Source organism: Heterocephalus glaber, unplaced genomic scaffold (genome assembly GCF_053883595.1).
Source record: "Heterocephalus glaber isolate CG9 unplaced genomic scaffold, H.glaber_assembly_v1.0 deba00001461, whole genome shotgun sequence".
Taxonomy (NCBI): Eukaryota; Metazoa; Chordata; class Mammalia; order Rodentia; family Bathyergidae; genus Heterocephalus; species Heterocephalus glaber.
The window spans coordinates 41,673,935-41,693,815 of record NW_028258308.1 but is presented as its reverse complement, the minus strand read 5'-3'; the positions used below and the strand labels follow the sequence as shown (position 1 = coordinate 41,693,815).

Below are 19,881 nucleotides of genomic sequence, written 5' to 3'. Positions count from 1 at the left end.
TTGCAGACTTTGTTTCCATTTGTTTCCTTTTCCCATATTTTTTATTTTCCCTTCTTTCCTTTCCCCTAACCCTCCCACTTCCCCTGCTCCTTTAGGCCTTTCCTTCCTATTGTACAATATCAATAATACATTTTTAAAATTACAATATCAAGATCTAGGAGACATTACCACAGATTTTACAGAATTTAAAAGGATATAGTAAGCACATTACAAAAATCTTTTTTGAAATAAATTCGACAACCTCAAAGAAGTACCTTGGAAAACAAATTAATGAAACTAACTCTGGAAGAAATATAAAATTTGAATAGCACCTATTAAAGAAAATCTATTCCTAGCTTGAAAACCTACCTATATGACAACAGCAGGCTCATAAACATTTTAACTAATAAATTATATCAAACATTAAAAGCAGAAAAAAGAAGGAACACTTCACTTCTCCCCTCATTTTAGGAAATCAACATTGTGCTAATCCTAAAACTGGATAAAGATAATAGAAGAAAAAATTATGAACATAGATAGAAATTTGTTTAACAAAACAAACTATTAGAAGTCAGATCTGGCAGTATGTAAAAAGTGGTTTTATTATAGGGATGGCAGTGTTGGTTCAGCATTGGAAGATCCACCCCCAAAAGTCATCATTTTAACAGAGGAAAGGAAAAAGCCATATGATCCTGTCACTAGTTGGAGAAAAAGTATTGGACTAAATTCTAGGGCTGTTCATGGTAAAAGCTATCAGAAGACTAAAAGTAGAACAGAACCTTCTCAACAGATTAAAGACATGTACTCCATACTTCCTCTCTAGATTCATTAATCATGTCTTGCACCATGAGCAAAATCTTTGCTGTTCTCTAAGTAATTATTTCTGATTTCATTTTTTCCAGATCCTCTTTTGTTCCCAGTTCAGGGAGTCCAGGTGGATAAGTATCAGATTGTTCCATCTCGTTTCCCTTTGGGGTTGCTGCTCATGATCTGGAAGTCTGTTTTTGAGGCTTGTTTATGTGTCTTCTCATTTCCCCAGGGCGGAGGGGTGCTGCTGAAGCCTGCAAGGCTCACCTCCTCTGCCCTGGGAGTGGTGGAATGGTGGCCATACCTAGCATTTTGAAGCATGTATTTCATTTAAATATCAGAGATACAATAAACTTCTACTTTATAGATTATGGAAATACTGGAGATTGAAAAGTTAGTTACAGTTTCCTTAATCCTTCCTGTATCCAAATCCTTTGCAGAGCCTCTCACTAAGAGATGACTGCTTTCCTTCTCTGTCTTTATCTAAGATGGGACCTCATAACTTCTTTAAGTCAATAAATGCAGTGCCAACCTCAAGTGCCAATTAGGAGTCTGAGTCACCTTTCATATGCTACTCCTGCTCCCAGAACACCTGCTCCTTAGTATCTGCCCAGCCTAGTAAAGGATAAGAAACACCTGAGCTGCAGATGGGGTGAAACTAAGTTATTGCTTCAGGACAAAAGAAGCAGCTGTTTCTTTTTTATATATATAATTTTTATTAGTACATGTTTGAGGTACCTAATGATTATATCCATTTTGATGAGATGAATTTCTGTAAAAGAATGTTGTGGTGCTTGGACCTTGCCACCCACAAATCCACTCCACACACCCAGCTCAGGGGTTTCCATGAGGATGACACTCATGTCCCTGGTGTGGCGGGCTGATGTCAGAGATGCGACTGCAAACTTGTTCCCAAACAATTATGGTTGGGTGATTCCAGGTGCCCAGGGACTCCCTGACGGGTCTGCTCACAGAGATGGAGTGGACTCATAGGTGGTATCTGTTAAAAGCATTTGAAGGCAGATACACAACCTGCAGTTGCTTGGAGAAGAGAATAATACAAGGGATAAGCAATGGGCATGCTGAGAAGCCTGGGAAGGAAAAGGCTTAGTGTGAAAAGAAAGGCTTCAAAAATCTCAATTATACTGGTAAATCTAGAAGGAAACACACAGGTACAAGGCTGGACACAAGTACATAAATGGCTCTGGAAGACACTAAGCTCTCTCCTCTGGCTCACTTTCAGGCAGTGTAAAAGGAGGACTGGAGACCAAGGCAGAGTTGCAACAGCTTGGGTGCTGCAGGTGTGCCCAAGCCCTGAATTAACTTGGAAACATCTGGCCAGGTACTGCTGGAGCGGGGGAGCAGATTCAAGTCATTTAACAAAATCTCTCTCAAATCACTTGGTGACCACTAACAAACAATCCTCTTTATAAAAATAGTTCAGAAAAGTCAATGAACAATTACAACACGCCACATCTGGCAATAGAAACAAGAGACTGGGGAAGACAGAGCAACCTGATTTCTAGCATTACCAAACTAAAATACTCAAAATTCCCAGTTCTTCAACAAAAAAACTGTAAAGTATGAATAAAATGACCAATTCTCAAGGAAAAAATAAAAATTTTCCCTAAGGAAGTTCAGATATTGAATTTAGCAAACCAAGATTGTAAATTAACTGTTTGAAATGTGCTCCAAGAGCTAAGGGAAATCATGTACAAAAAACTAAATAAATAAATCAGAAGAATAATGCCTTACCAAATAGATAATGTCAATAAAAATATATCATTTTATAAAAGCAATTATGGAGCTGAAAAATATAACAAACAAATTGCTAGAGAGATTCAGTAGCAGATGTTAGCAAACAAAAGAAATAATATGCAAATTTCAAAACAAATCAACAAAACTGTTTAAAATTACTTTAATTAACACACCATAATTGTACTTATGAGGTACAGGGTGATAATTCAATAATGTATATACACATAAAATGATCAAATCATGATAATTAGTATTTCCATCTTCTGAAATATTTATTCTTTCTTTGTGTTTGGAACTTTTGAACTCTTATCTGGTGCTTCTCTATAAAATATGTTAATTCTTTAATTCCTACTATGCTATAGAAACACTAGCTAGAATTTATTCCTTTTATCTAACTGGTTTTTCAATCTAAGGGGAAAAAATGAAGATAAATGAACAGACTCCATGAGATCTGTGGAATACCAACCATAACGGGAGTCCCATACAAAGAAAAATGAAAAGGGCAGAAGGAATGTTTGAGAAAGTAATAGGTGAAAACACCCCACATTTGATGAAAAACGAACTGAGGGGGCCAGAGGCAGTGTGATGATATTTAAGTACTGAAAGAAAAAAATCAGTGAAAAATTCTTTATCTGGCAAACCTTTCTTTTATAATTTAAGGTGAAGTCATTTCCAGTCAAAAACTGAGGGAGCTAGGTAAAAGAACTGCCTGCTAAACCCTGAATTTTGTCCCACAAGTTGAAGTCCTAACTCGCAAAACTCCAGAAAGGGACTCCATTAGAAGAGGGGCTTTAAAGAGGTAATCAAGTTAAAATTAGATCTTTGGGGCAGGTCTTGATACAACAGAATGGGTATCTTTAAAAAAAGAGGAAATTAATACACAAACACACACAGAGTTAAGATGCAGATATAAAAATGCAGATGGTGATGTAAAGGCAGAGAGATGCCTCCGAAGAAACCACCTTTGAGGACACCTTCTCAAGCATAACATTTCCACAATAGCTAAAAATTAAATTCCTGTTATTTAAGCTACCTAGTCTATGATATAATGTTACAGCAGCCTTAGCAAAATATGCCAAAGGTAGTCCTCATTCCAAAATGAAACTACACTAGAAAGTAACTTTTAGAAACAATAAAATAACTAAGAACACAGTAAGTACACTGGTAAATGTAGAAGCCTGTATTATTATGTTTTTGGTTTGTAATTTTTCTTTTTCCCAAATTAATTCTTAAAACTTAAAAGTATAAATATATGTTAATGGAAATACAATGCTTAAAGATATAATTTGTGACACCAAAGAAGGTAAGCTATTATAAAGGAGCAGAGTTGTTTTGTGTGTGTGTGTGTGTGTGCGTGTGTGTGTGTGCGCGCGTGTGTGTGTGTGTGTGTATACTACAGAAGCTAATTTGGTATTAATTCAAACTAGGATTGTTATAAATATAATATTTTAATTATAAAGTTCAGGGTAACTAAAAGCTATACAAAAACAGATGAGAAGGGAATCAAAACTAACATCAGAAACAGAAGCGTATTTTCAAAATATTAGAATAGAGGTTTATGGATAAATGTGGAGAAGATTGCCACTTTTATTTATACTTGCAAATTACTAAAGTGCATAAAATATATCAGGCAAAATGTAATAACTTACAAAATAAAAAATTTGTAATAATCATTAAGGTGAAGAAGAAATATTTCTATCCCTCCCTCCAGAATCCATGAAGTCCTCCTTAACCTGATCACAACTCCTTGAGGTAAGCACAATCTTGATATTTATGATAATCAGCTTTTCCTTCATAACACCAGAAAAGCAAACTACCAGTCAATAGTCCAGGTGAGCAGAGATGCAAAAATCAACAAAATACTAACAAACTGTACTCAGTGATACATTAAGAGGAGCCCTTGGATACAAAGTTTCCTGGACATGTATAAATCAGTAAATATGATTGTTTGTATTAACAGAAGCAGGACAAAACTATGTGATCATCTCAGTAGGTGCATGAAAAACATTTGGCAAACTTCATCATTTCATGACTAAAAACTCTCAACAGATTAGCTATATGTATTTTCCTTAACTCAATAAAAGCCATAGTTAACAAGCCCACAGCTAGATTCCTACTCAACAGTGACAAACTGATGGCTTTTCCTCTAAAATCATGAACAAGACAAAACTGTCCAGGGTCACGTAGGACTGAAGTCCTGGTCAGAGCATTTAGACAAGAGAAAGAAAGAAGGCATCCAAACTGGAAAGGAAGAAATTAAATTGTTCTCATTTGTTGACAGCATGATCTTATATATAGAAAATCCTAAAGTTCACCAAAACTTTTAGAACTGATATATATATATTCAGAAGAAAATCAGTAGTATTTGTATATACTGACAACTATCTGTAATTAAGACAATCTCATTTGCAAACATATCCAAAAATAAAATAAGAGTAAATTACTAAGAACAAGACAGATTTATGTCCTGTAAGCTATAAAACATTAATAAATATATTGAAAAAGACATTATCTTCAATTGTCAATTGATTTGCATTTCTCTAATGGAGGCCAGAGGAAAAAATACAATTTCAATCCTTAGAAATTTTTGAAAACTAGCTTTATAACTGAGACTATGTCATACTTTTTATAAATATTTTGTTTATACTTATAATCCTGGAAAACACTGATTAAGATGTAGAAAGCTAGAAAGAGTGTCATTCCCGGGTCACAGAGGAAAAAGTCACACAATCAATAAAAATCACAATTTTTCTTCAACCCACCAGAAACCAGAGGTGCTTAGCAACCAAGAAGGATTATTTTTCAATGGTTCATTAATCAGAAAAACAATTAAACTATGTAAAAATTAAATCTATTACAATGAAAATATACCTCAATGGACCTGGATACTTCATGAATGGGAACATAAAATGTTGTAACTCAGCCAAGGAAAAAAATTCCTACCTATTAATCACATGGACTAAGGCTTAAAGAATACTCCCAAACCATCACACTTCCATGCTCTTTTACAAAAGAAGCAGAAATCAAACGTACATAGACTCACTTTAAAACTGAGACAGTGATGAACACCAATGTGAGTTCTCTTATGGTTTCATTTGGACAGGGATGACAGAAAGCTTTCCCACATTTGGACATTGATCAATTATCTGCCTAGCATTGATTCACTTCTCTGCTCAAAAGGATGTGTGAGAAATGAAAGATTTTCTCATATTCATTACATAGGGTTTCACTCCAGTGTGAATACTTTCATGAGTTGGAAGGGAACTAAGAAATTACAAGTCTTCAAAAACTTCTTATATTCAGAGGTCTTTTCTCCAATAAGGTGTTTCTTCAATTTGAAGGGAGACACTATTTACACACTATTTACATTCACTGTTTACTTCAGTGAGTCCTTTTATGCCTTACAAATGAACTAGTACTACAAAACACTCTCTCAAATATCTTACATGAAAATGGTTCACTGCCTATGGGTGATATGGGTCTTTTGTTATATACTGATTTCTTGTAGTTGTACATCTAAAAGAGTAATTCTTTTAATTTAATCTTGCTTGCGATTCAGCACATTTCATTCATATTTCTTGCTTCAGTGAATTTGTCTTTCATAAATTCTGGAAAATCCTCAGCCAAATTCTTATTAAACATTGCCTTTTGAACCATTTTCTTTCACTTTCTGGAGACTCCAATTGCTTCTCATGGTATCATTTTTATACTCATCTCTTTTCTATATTTCCCATGTTTTTGTCCCAGTGCCACATTCTGGATGGCTTTATATTTCTTTTAATATATCTTTCAGCCCTCCAGGTAGTCATATCTCAGGTGCTGCAAACCCCAGCTTTTCTAGTCATCTCTTTAGCTTTAAAATTGCTATATAGTTCCTTAAAATCAATCTTATCACTTCTCATTGTTTTCAGTTAAAATTTAATTTTACTCTTGCTGAACACAGTAAGCATAGTGGTTTTTAAATATTATGTTTCCTTATGAGTCTGAATTTAATGTTTGTTTCTATTCTTTCTTTTTGGGAAGAGGGGCTGCTAGAGCTTGAACCAAGGGCCTGGGCACTCAGCTATATTCCCAGCCCTCTTTTTTGTTTTCTATTTTGAGATATAGTTACTAAGTTATACAGGCTGGTCTCCAGTTTGAGATCTTCCTGCCTCTGCCTCTCATTGTGCTGGCATTACAGGCATGGGCCACCACACCCAGCTTCTTTCTGTTCCTTGCTTATGGCGATTTATTTTCTTTTGTTCCTGATTATCATTGCCTTAGGTTTAGCATTGTGATTTTAAAATACATTTCAAAAATATTGAAGCTTAAAACGATGCTTTCTCTAGAGATGGTTTCCAGTTGTTTTCATCTGATTGATGAGATGCAACCAGTCTAGAACCAAATTTCTAAGTCCCTTAACTTGAATAAAGCCATCATAGAATCCTGGCTTCACGAAAAGTAGATTTATTTTCAAGTTTATTCCTATACCTACCTCACAGTGAGAAACAGTTTATTATACCACTTATTCTTGGGTTTTACTTCTGAATCTTTAGGCCTGTAAGGTCACCAAAAATAATGGTGAAATAAATATCCACTTTTCCAGGATCAAAAAATTGCATTAGGGCAAAAACAGCTTTAAATGGATATGTTTACCTCTCTATTACCACACCTTCTCCCAGATTTTGTCCCAGAAAATACATCTCATGTTCTTGAGAATTTAGGTTTTACTTTTTACATAATTTTATATGTCTTCAGTATGAGGGTTGGTCCAATTACTGAGTTCCCAATTATTCAAAATAGAAATCTTAAGAGTATTGTTTTCAAATAGTAGACATACATATATTAAAGTTTTTCAAAATAAAATTTTTAAGAAAGTTTATGAAAATAAAACTTAAGTAAAACATGAGAGTGTACAAGGCATGGAACTTTGGCAAATAAAGCTTTTTGCTCATTTTCATTATCACACAAACGCTTACTAAGATGATTCTGTTCATCACTATGCTTTGGATGATTCTACAAGAAGACAGATATCAATATTGGACCAAGAATCCAAATCAAACAAGGTCATTGTTTCTTCATCAGAGACAGTTTACTGAGCCCACCCATTAAGTTCCATGTTTCTAAAAGTAGAGTGAGGAAAGACTACTAGAGATTGCAGCACATTTCTTCTGCTCACTAATGATTCAGTAAAATAGAATGATAATTGGATATCTGATGTCACAAATTCATAGTTTAATAAATTTCAAATGGATTAATGAGGCTGCATTTTCTGGAATCAGCTATTTTGTATATCTTTCTGACACTTTCACCTTAAATGATACTAGCATAAATTCTTCAGACACAAATGTTTCTAACCAAAATTTGATACATGCTACTTCACTATTTTTTGATTAATGTTGCAGAGGAAAATAATAGAACTAGGCTGGTTGTGAAATTTTTTTAGTTTTAATTTTTTATTAGTGCTGTACATATTTGCAGTACATGATGATTGCATTTCTTGTGGATCATTGTTACACGTAAATAACGTACCTCAATTCTTTCTTCATCACCTTCTCCTCTTCTCCCTCTCCTCTCCCTCTATCTCTTGATCCCCTTCCCATTTAAAAAAAGATCTATCTCCCTACTTTCTATTATAAATCTTTTATTCTGCTCTTTACTTGTATTTTGACTTGCTCACACAAGAGAACCTATTCAATAGTTAAGCTTATGTGTCTGATTTATTTCACTAAAAATTATGGTCTCAAAGTGCATCCATTTTCCCCAAAATGACCCAAATGTATCCTTCTTTATGGCAGAGATGTACTCTATTATGTATAAATTCCATATTTTCTTTATCTATTCATCTGTTGATGGAAATATAGGCTGTTTTCAGGTTTTAGCTATTATGAACTGTGCTGCTATACACATTGGTAGGCGTATATGCCTGTAATATGTTTTTAACCCCTTTAGGAAGATATCTAGAAGGAGAAGAGCTGAGCCAAATGGAATTTTTAGTTTTAATTTTCTGAGGAATCTCCATACTGAGAAATTTCTATAGTGGCTTGGCTAGTTTACATTCTCACCAACAATGCAGAAGTGTTCTTTTTCCTTCCCAACTTAGCCTTGCCAGCATTTTTTATTTGACTTACTGATAGCCATTCTCTCTGCAGTAAAGCAGAATCTCAGTGCTGTTTTAATTTGCATTTCTCTAATGGTTAGTGTCTTAGTTATTTTTCCTATTGCTGGGACAAAATACCTGTCACCCAGGGTTAAAAGAGGAAAGGTGTATTTGCCTCACAGTTTGTAGAGGTTGCAGTTAACAGTTAGCTGGCTCCAAGGCAGGGTGGCAGAGGGACATCACAGAGCAGAAGACAAGCAGTAGCGGCAAAAATAAGCAACATTGCAGCTTCCTTCTGTCCCTTTATATTCCCCTAAGGGCAGGTAGCATCACACCTAGAACTATGTGGAAACCAATCAGTGGACTAATTTAGTAATCACACAGCCTTAATCCCAGAATAACACCCTAGATCCACCTATGACTATGAAAAAACCCCACCTATGACTGTATAAGGCTTTGGGTGATATCTAGACACAAACCTTAACAGTCAGCTACGTTGAACATTTTTTCATGTAATTATAGGCCATTTAACTTTTTCTTTTGAGAAGTGTCTATTCATTTTACTTGCCCATTTTTTGATTGGGTCTTTAATTTGGAGAAGTCTAATTTTTTTTTAGTTCATTAGATAGTCTAGATATTAGTCCTCTGTCTGAGGAGGAGCTGGCCAAATGTCTTCCCATTCTGTAGGTTTGCTTTTCACTTTCTTGGTTTTTTTCCTTTGCTGTGCAAAAGCTCTTTAATTTGATATGATCTTATTTGTTAATTCATGGTACTATTCCTCATGCCACTGGGGTTCTGTTCATAAAGTTCTTGCCTACACCAATGTCATCAAGAGTCTTACCTATTTTATTTTCCAGATAAAGTGTTTCTGTTAAATTCTTTTAGATGTAGAGTAATCTGGAGTTTTATGCATATTTTAATTCCAAACTGAGCACTTACTCAAAATATATTTGGTTGTTACTATCTTCTTAGTTATTATTTCAGATACCAGGGAACGCTTTAAATTTACAACTTAAATTTTTCCTCATATTGATCATATTTTTTTGCTTTTATTATTTCTGTTGCATTTTTTAAATTAATACTTCTTTAGAAAAATTGTTATGGTGAGCAACTATTCTTCATCTTCTCTTTGATCTTACCTAGCTCACCACTTCATAATCTGGAAATATCTTCTGGTTTTTATTAGCTAAATTAAAAATTCAAATCATTAATTGCTATGCATTTAAAAAATATATTGGAAAGTCTTTTATTTATCATGATGTTGGAGATTTAAGTCTCAAAACACAACTAAGAATTTGTGTTAGCAAATACACATACATACAAACATTCATGATACTGAAAGTTCTAGGATATACTTCAATTAACACTTTGGATTAAATTCCGCAGTACTGTATCTCTCCATCTCTCACTCAGCCATGCTGTCTTCAGTAACATGTATATTATCTCAGTGTAGGTCAGATTTGACCACAATCATCCCCAGGCTTCGTTATCATACTTTCAATCAAATAGGAAATAAATTTTTCCAAAAATTCTTGCAAAAGTCTTAAGCTGATTCTCACTAGCCTGATGTCCAAAGATTGGAGGCTGCCAGGTATGAGGGACTTGTGGCAAAGGATTGAAGCAAGGGATTATTCCCTTCTGAGGGAATGATCCTGATGATAAAAGCAAGTATTTCCTATGCTTAGTTTGAAAACATTTTCCTTCCATTATCTACATTCATTTTGATTTATTCAGGATTCTTCATTTCTTTTTCAATTTATGATACAGTCCTGTCTGTCATTTCTTCATATCCTTCTTCTTAAATTTTATGGAATACATAAATCAATGTTATCTGAAATTTATCCTATTTAAAAGTAGGTCTTTCTCTCACTTAGATGGTTATATTTGTATTTTGTAAAATTTACTTATGTCTAGCCAAGAAACGAAAACAATCTAAGTGCTTATCAACTAATGAACAGATGAAGAAAATATAGTAGACACAATGGAATATTATTTATCCATTAAAAGATTTTGTAGCCCTGGGCCAGGTGGCACACAACTGTAATTCTAGCATTCTGGGAAGCTGAAAGAGGAGAATCACAAATTTGAACACAGACAGGGTAACTTCATAACTTAGCATGACCTTGTCACAAATTTGAAGAATATTTTTTAAGAGTCTGGGAATGTGTTTGAATCCAAAGGCCCTGGGTTCCATCACTAGTACCACTAAAGGAAACAACAAAAATGAAATCTTGTCATTTGTAACATGAATCAAACCATGGAACTGTGCGTGAAGTTCAGAGAAATAAGCCAGGCACAGAAAGACGAGTACCATATATTCTCACTCACATGTAGAATCAAGAGCTCTCTCAAAATAAAAATATATAAAGAATGGGGATCTAGCACAGCAAAGACCCTGGGTTAATTCCCCAGTACTACCACTACTACTACTACTACTACTACTAGTAATAATAATAATTTAAATATTTTAAAACAAATTTACAGAGAAATGACAGGCAAAGCAGAAAGAAAGCCAAGTACAGGAAACCAAATACCCAAGATAGGCCAGCCCTCCCCATAGCCAAAAGAATTGAAGGGAAACAGAGGTGGACAGGGGCAAATTAACTTTAGGGAAAGCTCTTATTCGGTATAATATATATATTTCCCCTAAGGTCACTATATTGCTACAATAGAATACCCACATATCCCCTCACTAACTCTAGGTTGATAAAGGTCCTCCTAACCAACAATCCCGGAGATAAGGCCCTGTCAAGGACAAAGAGAAAGAAGTTACACAAAGCTCACTAAAAGAAATGCACACAATAGGCAAGGGGGCTCAGTCTAAGCCAAGGACAGCCCAAGGAACTAATCAGGTTATGGCACATTCCAGGTAGGGGGATGGGCCCCTGGCACCCAGTTAAAGAAGCCAGAAACAAAGGGCCCCTAGGTCTTCCATCTTTCTGAAATTCCCTGTCCCCTCCTTGGGCAGCTTTCTGTCTTCCACTTTTCTCCCCTTACAAATAAAGAGTCTTCCTTTCTAAACTCTGTTTCCTTCATTCATTACTGAGTTTATGATCCCCGTTAGCTGCTTACCTCAGTGCTTGTCCCCCAACGTGACAAATGTAAGAACTAAAATACAATGAGTTGTAAGAAGTAAATGATGGAATGATGCAAGAGAAAAAGATAACATTATGGTATCAAGAAAACATTAGGTTGATAAAAGATTAAGATATTAACAATCAGAGGGTATTTTGTAGGAATGTTTAACAGGCTAATACATTTACATTTATAAGTAAAAACAATAACTACTTTGAAAATGTTAGACCCAGCAAGAAAGAACCAACCAGAGACCAATATTAAACCACACAGGAGTTTATTACTGGCCGGGACATTGAGCCGAGCATTGGACTCGGGCAGACAAACATGTTTTATACACCTTTGAGGCCAACAGTTTCTAGGCCCTCCTATGGGATAGAACTAGCAAAACAAGTGAAAGGTACCGAAGCAGAACGTCCTGCTGTTAGAACATTTGTAAAACAATAGTTGATTAATTGTTATTTCTAAAGGGACTCTCTAAGGGGAGGAGGTTTCTAAACTTCCTCCTTCTGAGTTCATCTAAAGGACAGGCAGGTGGGTCAGGCAGCAATATGGAGTCTGTCTTGCTAACTAGGGTCCTTCAGAAAATAGTAATAAAACATATACCACTTACTTTTTCACTTATAAAAATGTTATAGTCCACTGAGTATTTTTCCATGCTTCTGCTATTTTCAGTAAGAATCCCAAGTTCATTGTTTTCATTTCCTAATTGATAAAGAACATGCTGAAATTCAACTGTAGAATCCAGAGGCTCAATTCCATCAGAAACATTTTCAAACTGCAGTATTCCTCTGTAAAATTCAGGAAAAAATATTATGTGCTATTTGTGAGACTGATAAAATCCATAAAGGAAAAATACAATTAAAGATATGGTATATTTTGAGTCCAGTATTTTGTTCCAAATTTTGTCTTAGGGATAACTTTTTAGAGACAAGTAATTTCTCTAATCCACAAGACCTACTTTTCATCTCAATTTTTATAGTTATAAAAGGAAGAAAAATTACCTAATCAGTTTACTAGGAGCACAGCATTACAGCATCCAAGTGATCCCCCCATTTCCCGAGTCAGTGAATAAGTAAATTATTAGTACATAGAAATCTTGATGAATTTTTCTCTAATTGGCAATGCTTTTTAAAATTAAGGAGAGAACAATTTTATTTATAAATATAAAATTTATTAATGATTATGCAATGAAATCTATTAATTTTATTTAGCTACATGATCTGAATAAGAAATCAAAAATAAGATTCCTAAGAACTTGTATAACTATCCTTCCTAAATTCAGGTAACAGTTTAAGTCAATACTCTACAAGAAAACAATCTCAGGTCTAAATTTCAGGATTCCAAGTAAGAAGCATTGAAAAACATTTGTTGTGAAAACAGGGACCCTACATTACAAAAGAAAGGTGGAGAATTTCCTGACAGAATGGAGGCTCCTCTAATCAGGAAAAAAGAAATTTAATATTCTTAGAGAGTTTAGGAGAGTGATGTTATTGAAAAATATAAATATGAAATTAATAATTATTTGTTTACATATAACTTGCCTCCTCATCCTGAAGATTATTTCCTTGAGAAAAGCAAGGCTGATTTACCATTATTTATTTATATTGCTCAACAGTAAGACACATGGTAGTTATTGTAAATAATCTATTTGCTAATAAAATAATCCACTTTAAACTTAGCTCCTCCAACTCACTGCAATCAACTATGTTCAACTGTCATCTCTGCAGTTAAGAAACATGAGAAGCAGGGCAAGGAGACTAGGGAACCCAAAACTTCAAGGAAACTAAAAATGTCTGCTCAGTGAGGAAAGCTAGAATAAATAAAAGCAGGAGGAAGGAGTTCAGCAGAGGATGTTCTTCGCAAAATCTCAGTTTCAAATAGAAATCTTCCTCCAGCTACACACTTGATATAAAGAGAATAAATTCACTGCAGAAAAATATCATAACCATTCTATAATCAACAAAAGAAATAACCTCAGTCCAGAGCAGGCGCTGAGTATGGCAAGAGAATTTGGATATCCTTTGACATATCCTTGATAGCAGCATTCAGACTAGGAAAGAAAAAACATGAAGTGGTTATGTAGGAATTGACAAACTTTCTAAGGATTTTCTACTTCAATGCTTGAAAACACTTTCTCAATATCGTTCACAGGCAACATGATTTACAATTGTATGAGCAAAGTGAAATTCAGGGAAAAAATGCTTACTTTCCACTTTTACTGCTCTGCTTATTGGTGGCTTGGGATTATTATTTTCTAGTGGACCTCCAATATGTTATTTCATTAGGTAAAATTATTTTCCAGTTTATAAATTTAGATGATCAATTAAAAATTATGAATCAGGATATCTTTAAAAGTACACCAACTTTCTCTCTGGGCTCTTGTCCTAAGGGTGATGAAGGATGAAGTCCATGAACACAGAAAATGGGGAATATAGAGAGTAGTTTACTAGGGAAAACAAAGAAGAGCTCTTGCTAGCCAAGAGAGGCTCCAAGGGAAGATACTGAGGGTGCATTCACCTTCCGGGGGTTACCTGTACTTTGCTGGGCTATTTTGGTGGGTGTGTGAAAAATGAAACAATGAATCAACATGGCTGCTATTTTTACCTAGGCCTCTGACATCAGAACAGACTTACCTTGCATCATAATTTCTGAGGGCTTATCTCAGTTTCCCTAGCCCCTTGCCCTTTGAAACAATGGGGTTGCCATTTTTAGCTAGGCCTCTGATGTCAGGAGAACAGGTGTCCTCTAGCTCCCCAAGCCAGACCTCAGTGAGTCTCTCTCTCTTGTTTTCCAGTTCTCCCAGGGCTTATCTTGGTTTACTCAGGTCCCTATTCTAGCTGCCTATTGATTGTCTATCTCCTGGTCTCAATATTCTTGCATATAAAATTCTATAATAATAACAGAAAACTGAAGTGCTAGATATCCGCTGCCAACACAATCTCAAAAGATGACATGAAATCTGTAGTAATAATGAAAATCTAGACTCTAAGGCAATAAGCATTACTAGAGGTAAGGAGAGACCTTTCATAATGATAGGGGCTTCAATTCACAAGGAAGGTACAAATATTCTAAATTTGTATTCACTACATAATATAGCTTCAAAAACTATAAAGCTAAACTTGAAAGAGCAGCAAAAATATAAAATTCACAATATTACTAAAATATTTTTCAACGTAATTTTTCTCAGTAACTGATAAATAAAGCATTCAAAATCTGCAGGTATGAACAGCATAGTTGGTAATCAACCAATTACCATATGTAGAACATAAGGTAGGATAGAAGAAATAAAGATAAGTAGAAAAGAAAAAAGGAAAAATGATTTTTAAAATGAAAACTGCAGCTTCAAGACACAAACCCAGTTAAGATTTTTTTCTTTCTTTTCTTCCAGAACACAATAAGCCTGTAGAATTCCCTTTCACCTGCAAATGGTTTCAGTTGTTCTGTTTTTAGTTGCAAATGGGCTTCTTTCATGTGTGAATAGATTACCTCTCCTCACCTATAAAAATAGGCCTTCCCCTTTGACTGAGCTATTTCTTTCTGTGGGTGAACCATCCTTTTCCAATACCTAGACAGGACTTCCCATAGATTCACAAATTCCACAAATTTCCAACACCAAAAACACAAACATTCCCAGTTCCCAACTGTACTAAGCTTCTCTCTCTCTCCTCTCTCTCTCTCTCCTCTCTGTCTCCTCTCTCTCTCTCTTTCTCTCTCGTTCTCTCTGTCTCCCCACTCCCACCCCCTTTCTCTCTCTAGGGCCCACACTATATTCTTTGAGTGAATAATTTGAAATTCTGCAGAATGAGTCCTTTCTGGGCCTCTTGCTGACTAGTCCTGACAATTCTTCTTCAACCTGAGTTAACAAACTTGCAAATCTATTATATAAGTATCAGAATGCAATATCTGAAAGAGAAGAATACATTTTTAAAACATACTTGGAGCATTTACAAAAATGAAACTGTGATAGCCAACCTGACTCCATTTGTGTAAAGTCGAATGATTCTGGGTAGTTCCTTCCCCTTCCCCGCTTTGGAGTCCCCTCAGTTAATACATGACAGATTGCCACATCCTGCAGTCTGCAACTATATGTTATCTTTGTGCAACTATATGTTATCTTTATACCTTCCCATTTGGTAGAGCAATTTGCAACTGTATGGTATCTTTACAAACTTGTGAACAGGATACTCCTCACCTATGCGATATTTTGTTTCAACTAAATTGTGTGAAACTTCCCCTGACCTCCACTAACTTAGCAAAGTTCTGCTCCTGTGAAATTTCACTTGCGTTGCCCCTCTCTCTGAGCCCTCCCCAATTAGAAGAGCCTTAAAAGAACCCTGCAAGCTGCTTTTCCTCCTCAAGAGTTTTCTAGGCTTGAGCCACTCTCAAACACCAGCTGACAACAAAAAAGGACTCAAATTTGGCTCAGAGTGGTGGTGATTCTCTATAATCTTTCCCAATTAAGTATAACAAAACCATATTCTAGGCTATAAGCCAGGACCCAGCAAATCTCAAAAGGTAGTAAATTAGTTATTGTAGGTAGGTAGAGCAGCTTAACTATGGGGTAAGATAAAAAGTTAACTCAGGGCTGGGGATTTAGCTCAGTGGTTTCACCACCTGCTGCGCAAGTGCAAGGATCCAAGTAGGATCCCCGGTACCAAAAAAAAAAAAGTTAATTCATGTAGCCAGTTAATCAAGCAGCTTGTTAAGCATAAAAATGTAGAAGAAAACACAAGGACAAAGGGTAAAAGGTTGGGATGAGTTTATTATAGATAGATGAGCTAGATAGAAATATTACAGGCAGTCAGATAGGGCTAGGTCCTCAAGAGGGTCAGGACAAAGGTGAAACACACCACAGCTACACTGGAGACACATCAGCTGAAAACAACACCTCAAGATAAAGACAAGATGACCAGACCTACATACTTCCTCAAAGAACAAACACTGGGCCTAATGAATCCTAGATAGACATCAACCACCCTGGTGAGTGACCAAAGACCTCTGGACTCACCACATCTAGGAGAATCTTTGTTCTTTCCATCCATGCTTTTTACATGACTTGTTTCCCAATTCGACCACCATTACCTAAGTGACTATACTTGTAACCTTTGTAAGACCGAGGGCCTTAACAAATGCTCTAAGGAGCTGAAGTGGAGCACACCCGGGGATCCCAGCAGTGTCTCCAGAATGTAAGACCAAGAGCCTTACCAAACACTCTGAGTTGACTGTAGCGAAGAACACCCGGGAAGGAACACACCAGCCAAGTTGGAAAATAAAACAGACCTTTATTAGTCTGGCCAGATGGCACTCCCAAAGCAAAATAGCTTAGAGAGGCAGCTGGCTCAGAGTCTGAGGCTGTTTTTATAGAGGGTTGAGGGGGAAGTTAACATATAGAATTAAAGAAAAGAGGACAAAGGTTAGTGGTCGACTATCATGTATTGATGGTAAGCAGACATTTGCAGCTTGTTCTAAAAATTGTGGTGCCCGGAACATCAGTTGCGGGCAAACAAGGAGTTGAGTAGTTTACTTTGGGACTTTAGGTCTGTTACAGATTTTTACCTAGTGTCCCAAAACTAACAAGCATCTTTATCCATTAACTCACATTTAATCACAATGGGGCTGGAGAAAAGGAACAAAGGTTATGCAGTCCCACACCTTATTGGATGTTCATGGCTGTGGGCCACATTGTACCCACGTGGGTTTTACCCTATAAAACTCCTCTGTAAAGCAGAGTTCACGGGCTACCCACTCAGGTCCCCCTCCTGCCCCTCAGGATCCTATCAATAAATATCTTCCTATTTTTTTGGGGGGGGGCTTAAATTCTTTTATTGGTACATTTTAGGTATACAATACATTTACATTTATCACTGGGTGCTTGTACCTGTACATGATGTATCTTGGTTCTTATTTTTTCCCCATTCCCTGCCCTCCCTTCACCCGCTCCACCCTTCCCTATTTACAAAGACTTTGTTTCCATTTTTCCCTTTTCTCATAATTTTTCCTTTCCCTTCTTTCCTTTCCCCTTCCCCTCCCACTTCCCCTACCCCTTTGGACCTTTTCTTCCTATTTCAAATTATCAATTATTCATTTTAATCATTTTAATCCTTATTTACAATTTCAGTTTCTCACACTAGAGAAACTATTCAGTATTTACACATGTGTCCTATTTATTTCTACTCTTAACCTCCATTGTTCCGAGGACTCATTCTTTGATTTCTAGAGGACAAGAACTCAGCGTATATACAGTTAACAGGTTGGGAGATATAATATTTCATATTTCACCTCCAGCATTATTTCCTGTAACAAGAATAGAGAGATAAAGACTCATCCCCCTAGGAAGAAGATCCTTATCCAGGGTATGCTAAGTTTATTAACAGCTCTTACAGCTCCTCCCTACCTCTAAACCTGAACTTCAACAGGACTAAAAAAAATTAGAAATGCAAGATAATCAGTTTCTTTTTTAACACTTTGAACTCATTCCTTTTGAACTGAGCCCCCACAATCCACCTATCTATATAAGGCCAAGACAAAGAAAGTACAGAGTATGCCTTTCCCCTCTTGATGAGTATGGATGAAGAGCTTTTTTCTTATTATTTCTAATAAACATTCTCCTAAATTCTTTCTTTTCTCCTCAAATTTATTGTTTCATTTTGGGAGACAAACAACTCAGGGCTATACAAAATTAACTGTTTTAATTGTAAAACAGCAAGAAACCTTTGAGGTCAGGCACATCCATTCTTCTCAAAGAGTACAACCTATCTTCTCACAAAGATGAGCATGAGCCTCTTCATGATCTCCTTGTATAAATCTACATAAATACCTTAAAATATCCCGTGAATACTGAGATTCTTCTCTGTTAGGAAAGTATTTGTTAAATATAATTTCTTTAAATTAATAAAACATAGATCTTAATTCTTACCTGAATACCTGAAGACTGAGAATTCACAATGCCTTGACTGTAGGAATAAACCATAAAATCCTTTGCTAGAAAATATCTAAATGTAAATAAGAGTGACAGAATTTTAAAAGTTTTTCTTTCCAAACATACAAAGCAGCAGTCAGCAAGATGACATCCTCAGGCCAAATCTTACCCTTTCTTTGTTTTTATAAATAAAGATTCATTGGAAAACAGCAATATCTATTAGTGTATTTATGCTAAAAGAGCAGAAGAAAGTAGTTTGGCAGAGATAATATGGCCCTCAATGACTAAAAAAATTTACTCTCTGGACCTTTAGAGAAAAAGTAGGTCAATCTTTGATAGTGTTTTCTTCTGACATATAATATATTTTATTCAATATAATACAGTTACTCAAAATAAGTTTCCAGACTTAATGAACTTTAAAGCAATAAGAAAGGACTACAAGAAGAAGGAAAATGCATTTTAAAATATAAAGACATGAACTGGATGTGAGATTATGAGTCTGCTGTTTTTTCACTGTATGTTTCACTACCATGGATAGTGGACTATATTACTTTCATAAGGAGGTAGAAGAGTCTTAGGTAAAAGTCTTATTTTTAGTACCGGTGCTAAAAATTTAAGTCTATGCTCAGGATTTTGTGGTTATGATTGCCTGTACTTATTATACTATTTTAGTTAGGCTTGCCCACCTCATCCTGACTCTAACCCAATAAAACTTAAGTAGACTACCCAGATTAGTTTCTTTTGGAAAAACTCAGCTAAATTTTGTTTCACAAAATTTCCCTATTTGTCAATTCCCAAAGGCAGTCTGAGGTCAAGTAATATTACTATACATAGATGAGCTAAGTAGAAATATTATAGGCAGTCAGATAGGGCTAAGTCCTCAAGAGGGTCAGGACAAAGGTGAAACACACCACAGCTACACTGGAGACACATCAGCTGAAAACAACACCTCAAGATAAAGACAAAATGACCAGACGTACACACTGGGCTAATGAATCCTAGATAGACATCAACTACCCCAGTGAGTGACCAAAGACCTCTGGACCCACCACATCCTAGGAGAATCTTTGTTCTTTTCATCCATGCTTTTTACATGACTTGTTTCCCAATGGGACCACCATTACCTAAGTGACTATATTTGTAACCTTATTGGATGTTCATTGCTGTGGCCCACGTTGTACCCAGGTAAATTTCACTCTATAAAATTCCTCTGTAAAGTGGGGTCCCGGGCTACCCACTCAGGTCCCCCTCGTGCCCCTCA

The 19,881-nt window shown here is 35.8% G+C and overlaps 1 protein-coding gene across 5 annotated transcripts in view; it reads right to left on the bottom strand.

The window, feature by feature from the left end:
• LOC101718722 (disintegrin and metalloproteinase domain-containing protein 32) overlaps positions 1-19,881 on the bottom strand; it is a 117,325-nt gene that overhangs the window by 81,553 nt on the left and 15,891 nt on the right. For all 5 annotated transcript variants that reach the window (XM_087217355.1, XM_021236779.2, XM_087217357.1 and 2 more), the window contains exons 4-6: positions 18,618-18,693; positions 13,675-13,751; positions 12,312-12,489 (exon numbers count right to left, since the gene is read on the bottom strand). In XM_087217355.1, the coding sequence (XP_087073481.1) occupies positions 12,312-12,489; positions 13,675-13,751; positions 18,618-18,693 (331 nt within the window). The remainder of the gene's footprint in view (positions 1-12,311; positions 12,490-13,674; positions 13,752-18,617; positions 18,694-19,881) is intronic.